The sequence below is a fragment of the Phocoena sinus genome, chromosome 9 (genome assembly GCF_008692025.1).
Source record: "Phocoena sinus isolate mPhoSin1 chromosome 9, mPhoSin1.pri, whole genome shotgun sequence".
Taxonomy (NCBI): domain Eukaryota; kingdom Metazoa; phylum Chordata; class Mammalia; order Artiodactyla; family Phocoenidae; genus Phocoena; species Phocoena sinus.
In genome coordinates this window covers 93,781,167-93,805,377 of record NC_045771.1, presented here as the reverse complement: position 1 = coordinate 93,805,377, position 24,211 = coordinate 93,781,167, and the positions used below count along the sequence as shown (strand labels likewise).

The 24,211-nt window shown below is 35.7% G+C and overlaps 1 protein-coding gene across 2 annotated transcripts in view; it reads right to left on the bottom strand.

The window, feature by feature from the left end:
* Nucleotides 1-24,211, bottom strand: part of CDK13 (cyclin dependent kinase 13) — a 114,225-nt gene that overhangs the window by 54,477 nt on the left and 35,537 nt on the right. For both annotated transcript variants that reach the window (XM_032643987.1, XM_032643989.1), the window contains exons 3-5: nt 23,777-23,947; nt 22,253-22,392; nt 19,987-20,157 (exon numbers count right to left, since the gene is read on the bottom strand). In XM_032643987.1, coding sequence (XP_032499878.1) covers nt 19,987-20,157; nt 22,253-22,392; nt 23,777-23,947 — 482 coding nt within the window. The remainder of the gene's footprint in view (nt 1-19,986; nt 20,158-22,252; nt 22,393-23,776; nt 23,948-24,211) is intronic.

Here is a 24,211-nt window from a genome sequence, read left to right as displayed (position 1 = left end):
CAAGAAGACATAACAAGCTTTAATGTGTATACTGCTCAAAACGGAGTCTCCACTATTACAGTTGGGGACTTCAAGACCCCTCTGACATTAACTGACATGCAATAAGAAGAAATCAGTGAGAACATACAGCACCATCAATCAACTGGATCTAACTTATATCTATATTAATATTTCAACAACAGCAGAATACATCTTCTCAACTTCCCATGAAACATTCACCAAGACAGACCACAGTCACAGGCATAAAACACACCTAACAAATTTAAAAGAACAGAAATCATACAAAAGTATGCTAATGGAATTAAACTAGAAATCAGTAACAGAAAGATAGCTGGAAAACTGCAAAATACTTTTTAAATTTTTTTCTAAATAACACGTGGGTTACACAAGAAGTCTAAAATAAATTTTTAAATATTTTGAAGTACATAAAAATAAAAACGCAATTTACCAAAGTACATGGGATACAGCAAAACTATTGCTTAGGGGAAACTTACAGCACTGAATACACGTATTTGAAAAGAAGGCCTAAAATCAATAACCTATGCGTCCACTTTAGGAAACCAGAAAAATAGCAAAGTAAGCAGAAGAGAATAATAAAAATTGGAACAGAAATCAGAGATATTGAAAATGGGAAATCAAGAGGAAAAAAAAGTCAGTGAAACCGAAAACTGATTCTCTGAGAAGAATAATATAATTGGTAAGCCTCTAGCCAGGTTAACTAAGGAAAAAATTACTAATATCAGAAATGAAAGATGGGACATCACTATTGCTCCCCAAAGCATTAAAAGCATAGTAAAGGAATATATGAACAGCTCTATGCCGACAAATTTTATATTCTAGATGAAATGAACCAATAATTTGAAAGACACAATCTACCAAAACTCACACAATGAGAAACAGATAATCTGAATAGGCCCAAATCTATTAAAGAAAATGAATCAATAATAGCCTTCCAAAACAGAAAGCACCAGGCCCAGATGGCTTTACTGGTGAATTCCACCAGACATTTAAGGAAGAAATTGTACCAGTTCTCTACAATCTCTTCCAGAAAATACAAAGAGACAAGACTACTTCCTAACTCATTCTATAAGGCCAGCATTACTCTTAATACCAAAACCAGACAACTGATCTTCAACAACAGAGCAAAGGCACTTTGGTACGAAAGGGAAAGTCTTCAACAAATGCTGCTTAACAAGCGGACACAGACGTGCCGGGAAAAAAAAAATTCAAATCTAGATACAGACCTTACACACGTCACAAAAATTAACTCAAAATGGATCATAGACCTAAGGGCAAAATGCAAAACTAAAAAACTCCTGGAAGATAACAAGGAAGAAAACCCAGGTGATCTTGGGCTTGACAATGACACCAAAATCACAATCTGGAAAAAAGAAATGGTGTGCTTGTGAAAGAAGCTGGAGTTGATTAAAATTAAAAACTTCAGCTCTGCAAAAGACACCATTAAGAGAACGAAAAGACAAGCCAGACTGGAGAAAATCTTATAAAACACATCTGATAAAGGACTGGTATACAACATATACAAAGAAACCCTAAAACTCAACAGTAAGAAAACAAAAAGCCCAATTAAAAAAATGAGCAAAAGATCTGAACAGATACATCACCAAAGAGAAGACACAGATGGCAAATAAGTATATGAAAAGATTATCAACATCATATTTCAATAGAGAATGGCAAATTAAAACAACCATGGGATACCATACATACTTATCAGAATGAAAAAATCCGTAACAATGACAATGCCAAATGCTGGTGAGGATATGGAACAACAAACTCTCATTCATTGCTTGTGGGAATGCAAGATCATACATCCACTTTTCAAGACACTTTGGAAGTTTCTTACAAAAGCAAACATACTCTTACCATACAATCCAGCAATCACACTCCTTGTGTGAGGCTGAAAACTTATATTTATACTGAAACTTGCACATGAATGTTTATAGCTGCTTTATTCATAATTGTCAAAACTTGGAAGCAACCAAGATATCCCTCAGCAGGTGAATGGATAAATACACTGGTATATCCAGACAATGGAGTATTGATCAGCACTAAAAAGAAATTAGGTATGAAGCCATGAAAATCCATAGAGCAAACTTAAATGCATATTACTAAGTGAAAGAAGCAAATATGAAAAGGCTACATACTGTATGTTTCCAACTTTGATGATATTCTGGAAAAGGTAAAACTATGGAGACACTTAAAAAATCAAGTGTTTGCTGCGGTTGGGGGTGGGAGTGGGCAATGAATAGGCAGAACACAGGATTTTTAAGACAGTGAAAGTATTGTGTGTGTGTGTGTGTGTGTGTGTGTGTGTGTGTTCCTGTCAGATTCTCTGTGGGGCTTCATATGCCTCTTGTCTTTATCTCTCTTTCTCTGTGTCCCCGTCTGTGGGTCTATCAAACTGTGGGGGGTTTTTTTTCTTTTCTTTTTTTGCGGTACACGGGCCTCTCACTGTTGTGGCCTCTCCTGTTGTGAAGCACAGGCCCCGGACGCGCAGGCTCAGCAGCCATGGCTCACGGGCCCAGCCGCTCCACGGCATGTGGGATCTTCCCGGACCAGGGCACGAACCCGTGTCCCCTGCATCGGCAGGCGGACTCTCAACCACTGCGCCACCAGGGAAGCCCCAAACTGTGTTTTTGTTGGACTCTGTATCTCTGCTTGACTGACTGCCTGACTGACTCTCTCTCTCTCAGTTTATATACTTAAATATATATTTTTATTATTTCTATTTCCATTTTTGTGCACAGACAACGGTCTTGAAGGATATATAACAGGCTGTTAACCCTGGCTGGGTTGGGCAAAGTAGCAAGAGAAATGAGAAATTAATTGGTTTTTTTTTTTGGCTGTGTTGGGTCTTCGTTTGGGCTTTCTTTAGTTGCAGGGAGCGGGGACTACTCTTTGTTGCGGTGCTCAAGGTGGTTGCTGCAGCAATAGCCCCTTCTTGCTCTCAGGCTCACACCTCACAAGTAAGAGGACCTCACTCAATACGTGAGATCTCAGGAAAAGTCTCAGCCTTGCGACAGAAAGACTGTAAGGCTCTAACTGGCCAGACCTGAACGACATGCACCTCGGGAGCTAGAAGTGAAGTCAGTTCCACAGTTACATGGACTAAGAAGAGAAAAAAGCTGGAACCTCAAAAACAAAAACAAAAAGCTCAAGGCTATTATATGAAGTAAATAGGAAGTAGGGTAAATTGGTGGTAGCAGACACCAAAACATGTCCAATACAATATCTACCCCAAAGTAGGGCCAATATCAAGCTATATTCATGAAGCTGAGTTTTTCAACTTATATTAAATCTAGAACATAATGTAAAATTCCAATTCCTTTTTAGAAAACTCATGTAAAGCCAGAGACAAATAACAAAAAAGCTTTCTGAAGTACAAAAATCATTCAATTCCTGTTACTACCCCAAGTACCTGTAAAAATGGACAAATCTTATGAGTGTATAACAGTTGTTATTAGAAAATCCCTTTATACACTAAAATGACCCCAAATCCCCAAATCGGAAGTCTGGTACCTGAAAACCTAGAAGTGAAATGAACTTAAACCCTATTAACAAGTCCAATAATGGAAGACAAGTCAGTAAATAACTATTATGTTCACTAAAATAAAACACTAAAGTCAGAACATTTAAAAAAGAGTAATCAATGCAACTTTCCACATCCTAAATTAAAAATGGTCAATAATTCCATTACCTTTATGACTCAGCATGTTTGGCTGCCAATTCCCACCTGTCCTACAGATACAGACTAACTTAAATGAAAAAAACAAAAGTGTGTAACCTTTACTTTGCTCAGCAGAGCAGGTATTTCTCAATCTTCTTACATAACACTCTCGTGTCTTCAGATTTCACGTAAAGCCAATGAATCGACCTCTGTATAACTCAGCTATCTCTTTCTTGCCAAGTAAGCTCCTGAGTTCTGAAAGTGGTACTTTTCTTAGTTTCTTTCCTTTTTATGATATTCTAATTTGGGTACATTTTATGTTAAGTAGGTTCTTGGCAACCCTCCTGCTGGTGACTGGTTTACAGATATGCAGGCATAAGTACATCTTCAAAGAGCCATGGGAAGCCAGGATGTCTCTCACCAGATACGAACAACTGCCTCTCCAAGCCATACTACGGTGAGAATGAAACAGACAGTATAGATAGCATAACTTGGGTCTTTGGTGACATCCTTAAGCCATTGAATCAACTTACCCTAAAGCCTGCCCAATCTCTGGACCTCTTCCTATGAAAGCTAAGAGATTTCCACACAGTTTAAACCATTCCAATTGGATTTTCTGTTACTCTGCTGAAATCACTCTAATACAAGTGAGATGGCTGATTTTATGTGTCAACTCAGCTACACTATAGTACCCAGATGATTGGTCAAAACCAGTCTAGATGTTGTGTAAAGGTATTTTTAGATTTAATTAACATTTAAATCAGTAGACTTTGAGGAGAGCTCAAATGTGGGTGGGCTTCATCCAATCATTTCAAGTCTTAAGAGAAAGGACTGAGGTCACTTACAGAAGAAGGAATTCTGCTCCAGACTGCCTTTGAACTCAAGACTGCAACATCAACTCCTGCCAGAATTTCCAGCTTGCCAGTAGGCCTTACAAATGACAGACTTGCCAGCCTCTACAATCATGTGACCCAATTCCTTAAAATCAATCTCTCTGTATATATGTATATACCCTAATGGTTTTACTTCTTGAAGCAATAAGCTCAACAGTTTTCCTTAAGTTTATTACATTTTAAAGAACAAAACTTTTTTTTACAGATTTGATATATTAGTTGACAATAATACATTGCACATATTCAGAAGGTATACTTTAAATAGTTTTCACACAGGTATACACTTGTGAGACTGTGGCTACAATTAAGATACTGAACACATCTATCACCCCAACAGGTTTCCTAGTACTCCCAGAATATATCTATCTGTAAAACAAAAATTGGAATAAACTTTATATATTCCTTTCTAAACTTTTTTCAGTTCATAATATAGAGGGTAAACAATTTTCCTTATTATCATTTAACTTTTACATAATTTTAATAGCTATATGGTATTCCACAGTAATAACATGCCATAATTCTGTTTAATAATCCTTTATTGTTAGATGGTTAAGTTGTTTCTAACATTTTGCTACTATAAGCAATGCTATGAAGAAGTCTCATAGCTACATCTATGTAAAGTCATGATTACTTCCTTATATGCTTCTAAAAATAGAATTGCTAATTTACAAGACATTACCTTTTAAGAAATAATAATTATAATATCAACGTCAAATATGTACAGAGCATTTAGTATGTGCCATATACCCTACCATGCCCTTAAACACTCTCTGAAAGTTATACCAATTTTCACTCTCAAGCATTACATAAATATACCCATCTATGGTCTATACACTGACCAAGTTTTTTACAAAATCCTTGCCCTTCTCCAAATAAACCTCAATGTAATTCCAGTCAAATCTCCACTGATAAGTTTTCGCAGCTCATATCCATCTAAATGCATGAAAATATGCAAGATCTTCTCTTAAGGGGGGAGAGGAGAGGAGACCCTTACCTACAGAAATTAAAAGGTAATATAAGGTTGCAATAATTGAAACAAAGTGATATGGCAGCAGGACATGCAAAAGGGTCAGTAAAACAGGAGACCCCAGAACGTATGGGAACTTGATTAAAGACAGCATAAGAGAATAAAATAAAAACAATTTAAATATCTAAAATTTCTGAACTAGAAGAGAAGTTGAAAAAAATACAGAAAAACATTCTTGTAATTTTCCAAAAGGCTAAGCATCAGACAAACCACTTTCCCTCAAAAAGCCCCAAAACTGACAGAATGATCATATACAAGATTTAAATTAACAAAGAACACAGAAAAAGGGCAAGCAACAGAAAGGAGAAAAATTATCTATGATATGTGAAACACATGAAGCATTAATATCCACATTTTAACAAATCTCTCCAGGGGGCTTCCCTGGTGGCGCAGTGGTTGAGAGTCCGCCTGCAGATGCAGGGGACACGGGTTCGTGCCCCGGTCCGGGAAGATCCCACATGCCGCGGAGCGGCTGGGCCCGTGAGCCATGGCTGCTGAGCCTGTACGTCCGGAGCCTGTGCTCCGCAACGGGAGAGGCCACGACAGTGAGAGGCCCGCGTACCGCAAAAAATAAATAAATAAATAAATAAATCTCTCCAGTTGGTAAGAAAATGCCAAAGGAAGAGGCACTTCACAGAAGAAATGGAAAAAACATGAAAAAAAAATTTAACCTCACAAGTAATAATAAAAAAAGTATTAATTTCTCTTATGAGTTGGACAAAAACTGTAAAATCAATAATGTACTTTGATTCAGTAAACTAGCCATTCACACAAAATTGTAATAGTATGTAAACTGGTATAAGCTTTCTTATAAGTTAACTGGGCTATAATTAGTAATATAAAAAAGAATTGTATCATTTAACCTAACAACTCCACTTTTAAGAATGTTATCTACAGGGCTTCCCTGGTGGCCCAGTGGTTAAGAATCCACCTGCCAATGCAGGGGACACAGGTTCAATCCCTGGCCTGGGAAGATCCCACATACCGTGGAGCAACTAAGACCGTGCACCACAACTACTGAGCCTGCGCTCTAGACCCCACGAGCCACAACTACTGAGCCCATGCGCCACAACTACTGAAACCCATGTGCCTAGAGCCCGTGCTCCACAATGAGAAGCCATCACAATGAGAAGCCCGCACACTGCAACGAAGAGTAGCCCCCACTCACCGAAACTAGAGAAAGCCTGTGTGCAGCAACAAAGACCCAACAAAGCCAAAAATAAAAACAAATAAATTAATTTTTTTAAAAAAGAATGTATCTACAGAAAGACTCAAAGAAATACACACAGATTTACATTTAATGATGTTTGATAAAGCACCGTTAATAAAAGCTAAAAACCAATAACCTAAAGACCCATTTATGGGGAAAGTCTAGTAAAATAAAATATATCCAAATTACGAAACTACAGGGACTTCCTAGATCGTCCAGTGATTAAGAATCCGCCTTCCAATGCAAGGGACACGGGTTCGATCCCTGGTCAGGGAACTAAGACCCCACATGCCACTGGGCAACTAAGCCCACGCGCTCTAGAGCCCATGCACCACAACTAGAGAGAAGGCCCACAAGGCACAACGGAGAGCCCACACGCCACAATGAAAGATCCCGCATGCCACAACTAAGACCTGATGCAGCCACATAAATAAATAAATATTTAAAATAAGTAAATAAATTCACACTAGAATTTTGAAAAAAACAAACTACAAAACACTATCTTGCTTTTTTTAAATGGCTGCATGATACACAAAATGTCTATTTTACAGAACATTGCATATTATGTCCTCAACTCTGTAAAAATTAATGATTAAACAAGGTGTATACTTGTTTTTCACAAAAAAATGTCTGAAAAGAAACTAAAGAAGAGGGAGCCGCTGGTGTCTCTTCATTGTTGGCCAAATGTCAGAGCATCTATGCATATGTCTCTCATCTACTCATTTATGGTTTTTATTTCTACATGTCCAGGGCTTTATTTCAACCAGATATGTTATTTTTATAATTCTAAAAAGTGTCAGGTAAGAGAAGTTCTTTTCAAAACACTCCCAGTTTTTGACAGGTAAAAAATATGTTGTACTTAAATTATGTTTCCTTTAACTACAGTGAGGCTGAATATTTTTGCTAATATTTACTGGAAGTTATCAGTTTTTTGTTCCTTGTTCATGTTCTTTTCTGAGCTATAAAGGAGGACTGTGCCAATGTATTAAAAAGGACATTTGTGCCACAGATATTTCTTTTTCACATGAGATATACCGCTAAAGGAATGACACATGGCATAATACCCTCCAAATTCTAACATCTGATTTTTAACAAAATTCTATACACAAACTAAAAGAAATAAGAAATCTGAAAGTCTTATGTAGTAACTGCATGATAGATCAACTATTATATTAAGTCTCTTCTATAACATATCATATTAAGAGTGCTAGTACGTAGCACTCTAGAGTACTCTAGTACTCTAGTGCTAGCATATTAAGACATGCCAGTATGTAGGCTGACTTTATGGTAAGCATAAAGAATGGTAAACTACTACAGAGGTGAAAATACTTCACATATTATCTCATTTAAGCTTCACAATTACTCGAAAAGTATTATTATCTCCTTGTAACACACAAGGCATAGAGACGCTAAATAATTTGCCCATTATCACACACCTACAAAATGGCAAAAGTGAAACAATCCCCCAGCCTGAGTGTCCCATCCTCTTTATGCCATGAAGAAAAAGGTGTTATTCGCTTCCTCAGAGAGGGCTCAAAAACCATAGGGCGATATAACAGCTGTCTTTTATTTCAGTCCCCGAAATGGTAATGATGCCCTAAGTGGTGCTCTGCCACTTCCACCCCTCACCACCTGCCTTTCTCCACCACAGAATTTAGCGGAATTCTTTCTCCTTATTGATGGTCATAGCACTCTATGGTTTCTGCAACTGGCATCTGTCCTACTGTCTGATATTGAGTTTCACTCTTCTGACTTCCTTTTCGCTGCCTGGGTTTGATCAACCAATGAACTCACTTTTTAACTTCTGGTGGGTTAACCAATCAATCACAGCTAGTCAGACGTGACAAGTTTTTCACCCTTCTTGACAACTTTTAGAAACAGAGACTACTTCTAGGCTTTCAGGAAAAAGTTTCTTTATTTTTAACTTCTGGGTCAGCACCATTCCTGATATATGATATCCACAAAATAAAATTTCACTAAAGAACTAAAACTGAAATATTCATTTCTCCCAAACATCTACCCTTTCTGCTTAATTATAAAAAATTATTATATAATGATCTATTTCTGCCCTCACAATCAATCTACCACCAAGCTATAATAACAGTAAACTTTACTGTGTGCTTACTATGTGCAATATTCTAAACTAAGTGCTTCACACAGTTTATCTCATTTGATACAACAAACCCATGAGTTAGGTACTGTTATTCCATTTTCCAGATGAGGAAAACAGAGAGTACGTAACAGTGGAAGAAGCAAGGATTCCAACTATACTCTTAACCATTATACATAGTTCCTATTACTATTACCTTATAACATCTGCCCAAAAATAACATATTTCTTGTTCAGCTATTCAGGAAACATTGGCAGGGAAAAGGAACCCCCCGCCCCCTTCCATCTCCACTTACCCCTTACCTACTTCCCTACAGATTCCTTTTAAACTCCTGACAATCCTTTCACCATAGATCGTATCTCCTGACAGGCACCTACACATTCTGACCTATGTTCTTTACCTCTAAATTTCAACACATGATGCTAACTCTGTATTTCCTTGTAACCTAAAGGAGGAAGTCATTACTAGTTAAGATTTTAATTTTTTTCCTTTAAAAGCATTATTTGCTATATTTTATTGATGTAACTAAAGCACCTTCCTATAACTTTTACTGATCATGCAAAATTCACAATCATGAAAGGTTCATTTAGTTATTCTGGAACACACTACAATCTGTTTCATAAATATTTTTCTCCTCAATTCAACTCAACAAACACTTTTTGATCAGTAACCTAAGAAACACATGGAGAGCAAGAAAACCAGATAGCAGCATAGTTTTTATGTAAATCACTCAAAAGATGAACATTTGTACTAAGTAAAAAAAAAAACACTTAAAATCAATTAAGAAAAACACTGATACTCTAATTTAAAAATGGGCAGAGGACACAAAAAGGTAATATATGGATAAAGAAATATAAATGGCACAGAAAACAGTTTTCTACACAGAAAACTGTTCAGTCAACCTGCATAGTAATAAAAGTAATTACTAAAAAGACTGAATACTATTTTTACTTATCAGATTGCCAAAGATCAAATAAAATCACTATAAACATTGGTCAAAACACAATATTTTTTTTTTTGGAAAAAAGTGGAAGTTAATATTTTGGTTCCTCTGCATAGTATTTAAGGTCAAACATCATTTTTGGTCCTAACCTACCTTTCCAGCCTCATCTTCTATAAAAGACCCTGTCCCTCCCCACAATACTTATCCCTCTCAATTTATATAGCATTTTTATCAAAATTCTTGAGAGCTAGTTGGGGTTTTCTTGTCGTAAGTAACATCTTTAATGTATTCATAGTCATTCAACCATCACCACAATGAATTTTGAAAATTTTCATCACCTCAAAAAAAACTTCATACCCAATTAGCAGTCACTCTCCATTTCCAAGCTCCTCCCCAAGTCTCCTACAACCACCAATCTACTTTCTATCTCTCTCGATTTGCCAATTCTGGACATCTTATATAAAAAGAATCATACATCATCTTTTGTAACTGGCTTCTTTCACTTGGCATAGTATTTTTAAGGTTCATCCATGTTGCAGCATATATCAATCAGTATTTCATTTTTTAAAATCGTGGTAAAATAAAAATAGAATCTACCATCTTAACTATGCTTAAATGTATAGTTTAGTGGCATTAAGCTTATTTACACTGTTGTGCAACCATCACCACCATCTATTTCCAGAATTCTTTTCATCTTGCAAAAATGAAATTCTGCAACCATTAAACAATAAATACCTCCCCATTCTCACCTCCCTCCCTGGTAACCACCATTCAACTTTCTGTCTCTATGAATCTGACTACCTCAGGTACCTCACAGAAGTGAAATCACACAATATTGGTCCTTTTGTGACTCGCTTATTTCACTTAGCATAATGTCCTCAAGCTTCATCCGTGTTGTAGCATATGTCAGAATCCTCTCCCTAAGACTGAATAATACTTTATTACATATAAATATTTTGCTTATCAATACATGAATCCAAGGACACTTGGGTTGCTTTCCCCTTTTTGGGTACTGTGAATAATGCTGCTATAAACATGGGGTACAAAATCTCTTGAAGATGCTGCTTTCAATTCTTTTGAGTATAAACCCAAAGGTGGAAATGCTGGATCATATGGTATTGTAATTCTATTTTTTGAGGAATCACCGTTATCATTTTCCATAGCAGCTTTACTGTTGCAGATTCCCACTGGCAAAGAACAAGGGTTCCAATTTCTCCACATCTTGTCACTTATTTTCTGTTTTTTTTTTCTGTTGTTTTTTATTTTTACTTTTGTGATAATAGCCTAAATTTTTTTTTTTGCGTGGGGCTGTACTGGGTCTTTGTTGTTGCACATGGGTTTTGTCTATTTGCAGCGAGCAGGGGCTACTCTTCGTTGCAGTGCGCAGGCTTCTCACTGTGGTGGCTTCTCTTGTTGCGGAGCACGGGCTCCAGGCACACGCGTTTCAGTACTTGTGGCATGCGGGCTTCAGTAGTTGTGGCTCACGGGCTCTAGAGCGCAGGCTCAGTAGTTGTGGCACACGGGCTTAGTTGCTCTGCGGCATGTGGGATCTTCCCAGACCAGGTCTCGAACCTGTGTCTGCTGCATTGGCAGGCGGATTCTTAACCACTGCACCACCAGGGAAGCCCAAGATTGTAGTTTAGATCACTGTGATATGGGATTATATATAAACAAGATTGGCCATGAGTTGATAATTGTTAAAGGTGGGCAGTGGGTACATGGAATGTTATTTCATTATACCATTTTTAAATTTATGTATATGTTTGATATTTTACATACTTTTAAAATTACATAAAGCAAATAAACCTTTTTCTGCAAAAACCAATGTTGGAATTTTCATAAAGAGTTGCACTGAATCTGTAGATCACTTTGAGTAGTAGTGATATCTTAACACTATTAAGTCTTCTAATCCATAAACACAAATATCTGTAATTTATTGGTGTCATCCTTAACTTCTTGTTTTGTAGTTTTCAGTGTACAATACTTTCATTTCCTTGATTAATTTATTCCAAAGTATTTTATTCTTTTTGATGCTTTTGTAAATGGAAGTTTTCTTCATTTCTTATTCAGATTTTTCACTGTTAAGAGTATAGAAACGCAACTGATTTTTGCATGTTAATTTTGTTTCCTGCTACTTTGCTGAATTCATTTATTAATTCTAACTTTGTGTGTGTGTATGTGAAATCTTTAGGGTTATTTACACATCAGACCATTCTGTCTATGAACAGACGTAATTTTATTTCTTCCTTTCTAATCTGGGCATCTATTCTTTGTCTTGCTTATTTGCTCTGAGCAGGACTTCTAGCCCTATAGTGAACAGAAGCAACAAAAGCAGGTACAGGTGTCCCCCATGTCTGGAAAGTCTGCTTTATGCCACTTTGCTTTTACGACAGACCTACATCAGTATCTGTTTTCGCTAACCAAAAGAAATCAGAGGAATTTTGCTTTTACAAAAGAAAGGCAAAAAGCAAAAATAGCATTCAGTGTTGATTTTGCAGTGAGCTGTTACAGAGGCAGCATGTACCCTAAGCAGTGAGAGTGGCACTACCAAGCCCCCTCCCTGGCAACTACACTCAGCATCAAGCCATCATAACTTTGAACTGTGTCTGTGAGCACCTGTGCTTTATTTCAATTTATTTTGTGATTCCATTAGCAAGATGTGTCCTAAGGTAATTGCTTCTTCCCTTTATGCCATTTGAGCTTACAAAGGGTTTCACAAGAACACTCTACTTTCGGATAGCTTGCGAAAACTATATCCTTGTCTTCTACCTGACTTTAGAAAAGTTTTTAGTCTTTCACCACTGAGTATGATGTTATTAGCTGTGGACTTTTCATATATGGCCTTTAATATGTTGATGCAGTTTCCTTCTATTCCCAGTTTGTTGAGTGTTTTTATCATGAAAGTGTGTTAAACTTTGTCAAATGCTCTACTGAGATCACCATGTAGATTTTCCCCCTTCACTGTAATAAAGTAGTGTATTACACTGATTGATTTTCATATATTGAATCATCTTTGCATTCCAGGAATAAATCTCACTTGGTCATAATGTATAATCCTTTTAATACACTGCTGAATTTAGTCTGCTGAATATTCATCAGAAAAATTATTGGTCTATAGATTTCTTGTCTTGTAGTCTTTGCCTAGGTTTGGTACCAGAGTAATGCTGGCCTTACAGAATGAGTTTGAAGTGTTTTGGAATAGTCTGGAGAGGACTGGTGTTAATTCTTCATTAAAAGTTTGGTAGAATTCACCAGTAAGACCATCTGGTACTGGACTTTTTTTTGTTGGAGATTATTTTATTACAGAGTCATCTCTTTACTGGTCTGTTCAGATTTTCTATTTCTTCATGATTCTTGGTAGGTTGTGTGTTTTTACAAATGTGTCCAGTTCATCTAAGTTATCCAATTTGTTGGTGTAAGTACTTCAATCCTTTTAGTGGCAGAGTAATATTCAACTGTATGAATATACCAGATTTTGTTTATCTATTCATCAACTGATTGACATTTGGGTTGTTTACACTTTGGGACTACTGTGAATTATCCTGCTATGAACATTGGTATCAAGTTTTTGTGTGGACATGTTTTTATTTCTCTTGGATATATCCTTAAGAGTAGAAGTTCTAGGTCGCATGGTATCTACACATAACATTTTGAGGAAATGTCAGGCTGTTTTCCAAAGTAGCTGTACCATTTTTTACAATCTCACCAGTAATGTATGAGTCTTCCAATCTCTCCACATCTTCCCCAACACTTGTCAATACTTCTCCTTTTTATTATGGCCATCTGACAGTGTGTATAAGATGGTATCTCATTGTGGTTTTGATCTGCATTTCCCTAATGACTATGATACTGAACATCTTTTCATCTGCTTATTGGCCATTTGTATATCTTCTTTGGAGAAATGTCTTTTGAGATCCTTTGCTTACTTCTTAAACAGGCTATCTTTTTTATTATATAATTGTAAGAGTTCTTCATATATTATAGAGACAAGCCCCTTAGATACATGATTTATAAATATTTTCTCCCATTCTGAGTTGTCTTTTCACTTTCCCAATGGTGTCCACCAAAACACAAAAGTTTTAAATTTTGATGAAGTCCAATATATCTATTTTTTTCTTTTAGTTTCTGCTTTTTTTGTCATAACTAAGAAGGCTTTGGAGGGACTTCCCTGGTGGTCCTGTGGTTAAGACGCCACACTTTCAATATAGGGGGCCTGAGTTCAATCCCTGGTCAGGGAACTAGATCCCGCATGCCACAACTAAGAGCCCGCATGTCGCAACTAGAAGATCCCACATGCCACAACTAAGACCTGGCACAGCCAAATAAATAATAAAATTAATAAATAAATATTTTCAAAAAGAAGGCTTTGGCTAATCCAACATCATGAAAATTTCTCTTACATTTTCTTCTAAGAGTTTTGTGATTTTAGCTCTTATATTTAGATCATTGATCCATTTTAGTTAATTACTGTGTATGTGAGAAAGGGATCCAACTTCATTCTTTTGCATGTGTATATCCACTTGACCCAGCATTGATTGTTGAAAAGCCTGTTCTTTTCCACTGACTTGTGCTGGTATCTTCATCAAAAATCAACTGACCATAAATATGAGGGTTGGTTTCTAAGCCCTCAATTCTATTCCGCTGATCTATATGTTTTCCTAAAGCCAGTACCACACAGTCTTGATCATTCTAGTTTTGTAGTAAGATTTGAGATCACTAAGTGTGAGTCCTCCAATTTTGTTTTTCTAAATTTTTTTGACAATTTTACCTCTTGAATTTTCATATGAATCTTAAGATCAGCTTGTCAGTTTCTGAAAAGCAGCAGCTGGGATTCTGTGAGAGACTGCATTGAATATGTAGATCAATTTGGGGAGTAGTATGCATCTGATCCATGAACTTGTAATGTCTTTCCATTTATTTAGGTTTTCTTTAATTTTTTTTCAATGATATTTTGTAGCTTTCGAGGTACAAAGGCTTACACTTCTTTTGTCAATTTACTCCTAGATATTTTATCCTTTTTAATGGTATTATAAATTAAAGTCTTCTTAATTTCACTTTAGACTGTTCACTGCTAGTGTACAGAACTACAACAGATTTATGTATATTGATTTTGTATCCTGCCACCTTGCTGAACTCATTTATTAGTTCTAAGAGTTTTTTAGTGGATTACATAGAATTTTCTATATTGTGTGTATGTACACACACACATACAAACTGATTAGAGATAGTTTTACTTCTTCCTTTCCAATTGGTTACCTTTTATTTCATTTTCTTACCTTATTTCCCTGGCAATGTTGAACAGAAGTGGCAAGAGCAGACATCCTTATTTTTCATAGTGGCCCTTTAACAAGTTGAGGCAGTTCCCTTCTATTCCTAGTCTGTTCTATTCCTGCTCTACATTTGAGAGTGTAAACTGGCGCATCCCTTCTAGAAAACAACTTGGTAATATGTGTTAAGAAATTGCAAAGTTCAAATCCTTTGACCTAGTAATCCCATTTCTATAATCAATTTAAGGGAATAATCAGATGTGAATAAAAGTTTTATGCAAAAGGACATTAGAATGGAAGGAAATCTGGTTCCAATGTCTATGGACTCACTGACTGCTAGGATTATATATGCTCATTATACAGGACCTTTATCACTCACTACTTCACTCACTACTTCATTTCTCACCAAACCTATAATTCAGAATTGGTTAGGACTTTTTCTAGCAGATAAAGTCCCTTGTCTGGTTAAAGGTATACGAATAGCTACAAATCACTGCTAGAATTTCCCAGTATAACACTTCAATATAGAAAACAGTAGTTGAAATGCCTGAAAGAACCTATGCAACAATGGAGGAATGAAATATGGTCCATCCAAGTGACATATTATTCCAATAAAAAAGCATGTTATTAATGAAAGAAGCAGAACCTCAGCTTGGGAATAAATAATCATAAATATGAGAGAAGACACATTAGGAAAAATATAGAAAATTTTAATAGTGATAATATCTGGGTCATTTTATTTTCCACATTTATAACAATAAACATCACTTTTATAATCAAGAAAAGAAAGTCTAACATTTTTCTTTCTCCTTCCCTGCCCCACTCAAAAAAAGTTACTAATTCTAAATAGTAGTACTACTGCACAAAAAGAGGGTATAGGATCTTAAAACTATGCATCCCTGGCCTAGAGCCTTAACTGGAAACTTCACATAAAATACCAGATACAAATAAATTGTACAACTGAGACTAAGTTTTATCATTTACATGACAAAATGAATAACATAATATAGGCAGCCCCCAGTATACAAAAAATTTAAACTTACAAGTGACTTTCCATCCTGCCTCAACATGCTGCTGGAGGCCCCACCATCACAGGAAAATTTTATCTTTAATAAAATAACCTGCAAGTTCATTTCTTTTTTAAGGTAGGAAAAAAAAAAAGAAGACACAGTACACAGTTGGTAGGTACAGACTCCTTAACAAAGTTCTCTTGCTTATTTGGTAGATCCCACAGCCTGCATTAAATTTTTTCTCCTTTTTTGAAACTCAACACCTACAACTGAAATCCTGGCAATTACAGATTAACAGAGTTAACAATAAGGGAAAACTTCTGGGCAGAAAAAAGCCTGTCATTCATATATTAGTCTGGTTTAGTTCTAGCAAGTACTGATCCACCTGGTTCCCAGAAACTCGGTTGAGTCGGGGACCAGATTTTTTTTTTTACCTTGTGTATCTCAAGCATTATTTATTAGAACTTGCTGATTTGATGAAAACGTTCCAGCTGCACTATCCAAAATGCAGTCAGTAGTGATGTATAACTACAGAGCTCCTGAAATGTGGCTAATGCAGCTAAGGAACTGAACTTTTAATTTTATCTAATTTTAATTAATTTAAATTTAAATAAACATATTACCTAGTGGCTACTGTATTGGCCAGCCCAAGTCTAGAACTGGCACAATAAACATGTATGGAAAGAATGAACAAATCGATCAACAATGCTCTCATCACAAACCCCACACAATATTAGCAGTTCTATATTATGGGAATGAATTCAGATTTTTAAGAAAATGAGACAGGGAAGATAAATTTGAAGCAAGACTTTTTTTTTAGGGGATATGCCAATTTTTCACTGCCTCATAAAACACGTTATGACAATTATGAATTAGAATGGCCTCCTCCCTACTTATCCAAATAGCACCCATCTTTAACTTTCTATCTACTCCACGGAACATTCTCACCTTTGTATTTCACTCATTCATTTATTCAACATTTAATGATAATCTACTGTGTGCTGCACACTATGAACACAAAGTAGAATAAAACTCAGTCTCTGTCCTCAGGCAGGCACTTCAATAGGAATAAGAGATAAAAACATAATGACTAAGTTGAAATAGAAAACATCGTTATAGAACTGTGTATAACATGGAATGCAAGCATAGGGGAGCACCATGTGAGAATCAAGAGACTATAGAGGAAGTGACATTTAAGACTGCTTCCCTCAACCATATAATGACACTCTACCATAAGCATTACTATAGAAAACTGTTTTATTGATTTTTAGAAAAATTCCAAATTAAAAGATTACTCAAATTCCCTCATTAAACAAACACTAGTATTGAGAGCATTACAACTAACTTAATTTGTACAAAGTAATTTTAATACTGGTTTTCGTTACCCAGGATATTATGTTAATTTTAAGTACCAAAATACTATTTTGTTGTAGTGATACCATTATTTCAGTGTTTGTTTTTCATCTGAATACTAAATATTTACATTTTGATATGGAGATCAATGACTAACATTTTACTTTATACTGCATATAACTGCAAAACAAAAAGTGTCCTCTACCCAGAGAATTATAAACTGCATTAAAATTTTTCATTGAAAATTATTACATTCATTCAGAAATCATTTTTCTGTAAATCCATAATCCTCAGTGGAAAGAAGAAAATAACAAAGCAAAGCTTCTGTTGCAAAATAATTAACAGTCTAGTTCGAAGACCTTATGAACAGGGAAGTATGAACACAAGACTACTGAAATTAATACAAGTAACTGCATCCCACGCAGAAACTAAAGACCTAGAGGTATAGGAAATGTTTTCTTATACCTCACACTAACAATAAAAAGACTGAGAAACAGACAAAATAGTTCAAAGATTCCCTCAAAGAGAGTAAAAAGAAATGCAACTGCTTGAAGATGAAAACATTAGGAAAAAAATTTAGAATTATTTTGTCTGTCTCGCCTGCATTCCCTCGATTATTTCAGAGGAAGCTCCTTCAGCATCTATAGGTTACTGCACAAAAATATACCCATGGTGAAACCACTTAACCATGTTTTCTTAAGGCCACTGTGGTGGAAAGTAGGAAGATTGGTCAGGTAAGACCTCACTAATGAATAAAGCAACATTCAGGCAGAGCGCTAGAGAATGAGAAATTTGCCTTTTAAATCACGCGCGCGCGCGTGTGTGTGTGTGTATGCGTGTGTGTGCGTGTGTGTGTGTGTGTGTGTGTGTGTTTGTGTTGGGGCTGGAGAGGTGTATGCCCAGTGTAAAGAAAGGCTTCAGGGCAGAGAAGTGCACTGGCATATCTGATGACTCAAACGAGCGATGTGAATGGAGTTTGGTGAGCAATGAGAAAAACCGGATTGGGGTTGAGGTTGGAGAAATAAACAGGGATGTGATCACACAGATCAGGAAAACAGAGGTCCAGGGAATGTGGAGGAAAAGCAACTATATTAATTTGGCTATAGAACAAGATTAATGAAAAACAGTATTTGCACACCACCCTCATGCATAAAATCTTAATTTAATTCTCACTACACAGTAAGAGAAATAATGTTTCCCTTTAATGGGTAAAGAAATAACAGGCTCAGAAGGGCTAAAAGCCTTGCTGAAAAGCTAAGTCTCTAACCCCAGACATTCTAACCCAAGTCAAACAGGTAACCTTTCTACTACACAATAAGAAGTAGTGAAAAATAACATGAAAAAGACAAACCCAGTTCAAAGTCAGACTAAGAAATATGGGCTTTATTACGGGAAAAAAACTAATGGAAGTTATATCAATTAAAAAGATGATTCTGATGATTTCCATAGGGCATACAGAATACTTTCAAACAGAGGTTCCTTCATAAAAAATGGTTACCATACATAACAACAATCATTTTTCTACTGTGTTCCCCAGAAGAATAAGATGGTGGATGTGTATAGCTGGGGATGGGAGGAGGCTAAGTACCATGTTCAATCAGAACATACCTACTTTTTAATCTGTTTTATGTTAGATTTAGTTTCAAAAAGAATTCTGCTCTTTGAAAACCACTGACTATAAGGGAGTCAACCTTAGTTCCAAAATCTTACTCTAAAGATCTAAAACCTGCTGGAGGTAGAGCATTTCTTTCACCCATCAAATACCCTATGTTAACTACTTTAAAAAGCACACTAATTTCTTTTCAGCTTTTTTTTGCTAAAAGCCAACAATATACCACTATAGATTATCAAAAGCAATTTCAGGTTAACATTTTTGCCGCCATACTTTTAGAAATAATACATATGCCTACCACAAAGTTTCCTTGTATGTTGAGACATTATAACATTGAAAATGTAAGGTAAATATATTCTAATACTACTATAAACTGCTTCTCAATCACTAAAAAATAAAGACTAAAAATTATATATTGAGGCCCCCCCAAAAAAATATTGCTAGTGAATATTTCATCTGTAATACCAATAAGTATGATGTTATATAGGAGGATGGAAGGCGGAGCGAGGGATGGATTGGGAATTTGGGATTAGCAGATGCAAACTATTACAAATATAATGGATAAACAACAAGGTCCTACTTTATAGCACAGGGAACTATATTCAATATCCTGTGATAAACCATAATGGAAAAGAATATGAAAAAGAATATATATATACGTAAAACTGAATCACTTCGCTGTACAGCAGAAATTAATACAACATTGTAAATCAACTATAGCTTAATAAAATAAATTTTAAAAAAATTTTAATAGAGTTTGATATTAAGGCAATATTTTTAATGTACCTAATAAATCCTCAAATGGTCAATATCAAAATCTGTAAGTTAGGAAAATCATGAATACACAGAATTGGTTATGTAAATATGCACACATACCTTTATCCTTCTTAAAATCCAAAGCATCTTCTTTATCGGTCACTATTTCCTTCATATTGATAATACTCTGGTGGGTAAGCTGCCGGAGAATTTTAATTTCTCGAATTGCTGTAATGGGAAAGCCTTCCTTTTCATTATCCAGGCGTACTTTTTTTAAGGCTACCATTTCTCCTATTAGAAAAGTAAATAAAATCAGGTTACCAGCTGACAAAACTAAGTAACATTTAAAATTTTTATTTTATTTTTTAATATTATTTTTATTGTTTCTTTTCAGCTGCACCAGGTAGTTTGTGGGAATCTTAGTTCCCTGACCACGGATCAAATCCATGCCCCCTGCAGTACAAGTGTGGAGTACTAACCACTGGACCAGCAGGGAATTCCCTAAATTTTTATTTTAATTCATAATTTCAGTTCCTACCTCTTGAAATTACAAACCACAAAATATATTTTAGTTTCCAATATACCAAATTATAATATTTATGGTTCAAAAAGTCTCTGGTTAAATAAATTAAGGGATATTTATCAAACTATGGAATATTATACAACTGTTAAAAAGGATAAAGTAGGTCTATATTATTAGCACTGTTATTTTATACTAAGATATACTAAATGAAAAAAGCTAGATAACAAAGAGTAGATATATTACACTACCATTTTTTAAAAAGTGAAGAGGGGAGGCTAAATATACCTAATATGCTTATACATGCATAAAATCTCTCTGAACAGATGAGAAAACTCTGGACATTGTGCAGATAAGAAAATATGCTCAGATCTATTCCTGTCCAAAGATGCCCAGTTACCCAGTAGTAAAACTGGGATTCAAAATCTGGTTTAGCTCTCTCAAAACTATGTGCTCTTCCCACAACACTAAATGGCCTCATAATTTACATATGAGTGAGTTTTGTATCAGATAATCTAAATATTGAAACACACACAAATCCTATTATAAGAAAAAATTCACTGTAACAGAAGTTTGTTCATTCCACTTCTTTGTAGGGGAAAAAGAAGGAATTCTGTACTTACAAATTTTCCAAAGGAAGGACGTTTTTCCTTTTAATCATTAAAAATTACTTGATTTTTTTAATAGAAATCTAAATGTATGATTCCTTGTTTTATAATTTAATCTCTTTTGATAATGCAGAATCATCATGATAAATATTACTTTATTGCTGCATGCTATAACTGCCTTCAGAGTTTCTATGCATAAGGTAGCCTCGCTTATACTAAGTGCCCTCAAACACCTATGCTATTTTATCTATTGGTTTACTTCAACAAGAAATTATAAATAAAGATTAAACGCTGACTCTAAGCACTATTTATTAGTAAAATACATGGCGTCTAACACAGTTACTTTTTCCTCTGCCCCAAGGCCTTTTAAAACTTTCTCTCAGGGGACTTCCCTGGTGGCCCAGTGGTTAAGAATCTGCCTTCCGGGGCTTCCCTGGTGGCCCAGTGGTTAAGAATCCCCCTGCCAATGCAGGGGACATGGGTTCGAGCCCTGCTCCGGGAAGATGCCACATGCCACGGAGCAACTAAGTCCATGCACCACAACTACTGAGCCTGCGCTCTAGGACCCGCGAGCCACGACTCCTGAAGCCCGCGCGCCTACAGCCCATGCTCCGCAACAAGAGAAGCCACCGCAATGAGAAGCCCGCGCACCACAACGAAGAGTAGCCCCTCTCGTCGCAACTAGAGAAAGCCCGCGCGCAGCAACCAAGACCCAATGCAGCCAAAAATAAATAAATAAAATAAATAAATTTATTAAATACAAAAAAAAAAGGAGAATCCGTCTTCCAATTAGGGAACTAAGATCCCACATGCCATGGGGCAACTGAGCCGGCATGCCCCAACTACTGAGCCTGTGTGCTCTGGAGCCCGCACACCACAACTAGAGAGCCCGTGTGCTGCAACTACTGAGCTCACACGCTCTGGAGCCTGTGTGCCACAACCAGAGACAAGCCTGCGTGCCGCAACAAAGAGCCCACGCGCCACAATGAAAGATCCCATATGCCGCAACAAAGATCCCAATGCAGCCAAAAACAAAACAAAACAAAAAACCATGTATGTATATACACCCCATTACATGTACTCATATCTTACATAAGTGCATACATAAAATGAAACAAAAAACAAGATGCAACAATACCATGATAAATCCAAATTTAACTTTTTTTTTCTGAAAATTCCTCAAGTTATACATTAGAAGAGAAACATGAATTAAGCACATTCCATAGGCCCAGAGATCCAAAGCATTTGGCATTCTTACCAGTGTCTTTATCCCTGGCCTTGTAAACTTGTCCATAGGTACCTTCTCCAATAATTCCGATGATATCAAATTTATCCACGCAGCGTTTTCCCCAGTCAATGTCTTTTTCTTTGATTTCACCATAGCGAGGCCCACATATTCTATCAAATATAGTTCTGAAGTTTTTATATACAATCAAGCAAAGTGAATAAACTGTTTAATACTCAATATCCACCCTCCATACCCAATCTTAAATCATTTATTTCCCCTCACCCTTGCATACTTGTGATCATCCAAGACAGGCAACACTGTGAGGTGGTATTATAAATTATCATGAAAGTCAAGGTATTTCTCCATACTGACTCTCCTTCTGTAGACTAACACTTAAAGTGGGAAAGAGAAGTAATAAAGTTTGTATGAAGGACTTTCAGAAATACAATATAATTTTTCAGTGAGGGGACAAAACCAACACCGGTTCAAAGATTCAAAGTTCTCTAAACAACCTCCAGAGTATTTTTTCATTCATTGACAATGTGTATATATTTATCTGCTTTCAAAAACCAGAAGTTTAATAATGAACTTTACCAAAAATCTAACCATAAAGCGTATTGACAAATTTAGACTTATGGCTAGATAAAATTATCTTAAAAATGGAAGCACCAGAAAGATTTTCAGTCTAAGAGAGTATAAAAATATTATCAACCCTTAGGAACCTACATTTTAAGTATGTATTATATATAACAAATATTTGATATTCTTCAAAAAGATATGTAATTTTGTAGTATCTTAATATTCTGGCAGGTAAGAGAATTTAAGTAAAGGAATAAAGCTACAATACTCAAGGAGAGACTCTTTTTAAAGTTTTCTAGCTTTCTACTCCACACTAGAAAATCACCTCATATTCTTATACTAGACACTACGTGAAACAGCAATTCTAAAATCAGATCTAACTCTAAGTCTTACTTACACTTTCCCTTGGTTAAGCAGAAATAAAAAAAGGAATCATCATTCTCCCTCTGCCCTTAACTGATGAACAGGTTTCAAGGGAAAGAGTTATCTCTAGGCACTTACTTGAAGCTAATTTAGGATACAGATTTCAAACCTTCTTCCACTCCACCTCTTGCAAAATCAAGAATGCATTTAGTTATGGGAGCAAATAAAAGCAAAGGAAAACATAGCAGCTTGCCCATTACTAATTTTGTCTGGGCTCACTGAATGCTGATTTCCACCTTGCCCAATTTCAATATTTGTTTTTTAAATATCTTAATTATAGAAATTTTCTTCAACATATATAATATCCCAAGAAATTAATACATTACAAACTGAGAGGGAAAATTTAATTTGGTTTTATGAGTCATTCTGAATAAGTACTCAGGCAATTATGAAAAAAATTTTTTTTCAAAGCTCCAATAAAAGTTATTCATATACTTAAGTTGAAAGAGTACATTTTTTATTATTTTAAACTTAATTTTGGACTTTATGATTTTATGATGATCCAGAATCATCTCTGGCCAATTTAAGAGCAGGTAGAAAGCAAGCACATACTTAGGCCTCCTTTTACTATGTAACTGTGTTGCTGTTTTCTTTTCCTCTGGACTCTTTGAGAGATCATCTCCTCCTGGTAGCTCAGGGGGCAGTGGTAAATCAGCAAGTAAACATCGTAGTTTCTTTTCTACTTCTTTTTTAACTGCTTTTACTGAAATATTTCCTCGTAAGCTAAAAAGAAAGGAGTCAGACAAATAAAACACAAAAATTTATTTCACTGAGAAATAAAAATGCATTTATATAGCACACAATGGCAAAAGACTAAACTGAGTTTCTTTACTTTCCAGCTAAAATAATATACTATATTCAACTGCAAAAATATAAAATTTGGGGGCAAAAATGATACAGAATTAGATAAAAACTAAGGAAATCTGAACAAAGTATGGACTTTAGTTACTAATAATGTATCAATATTGGTTCATTAATTGTAACAAA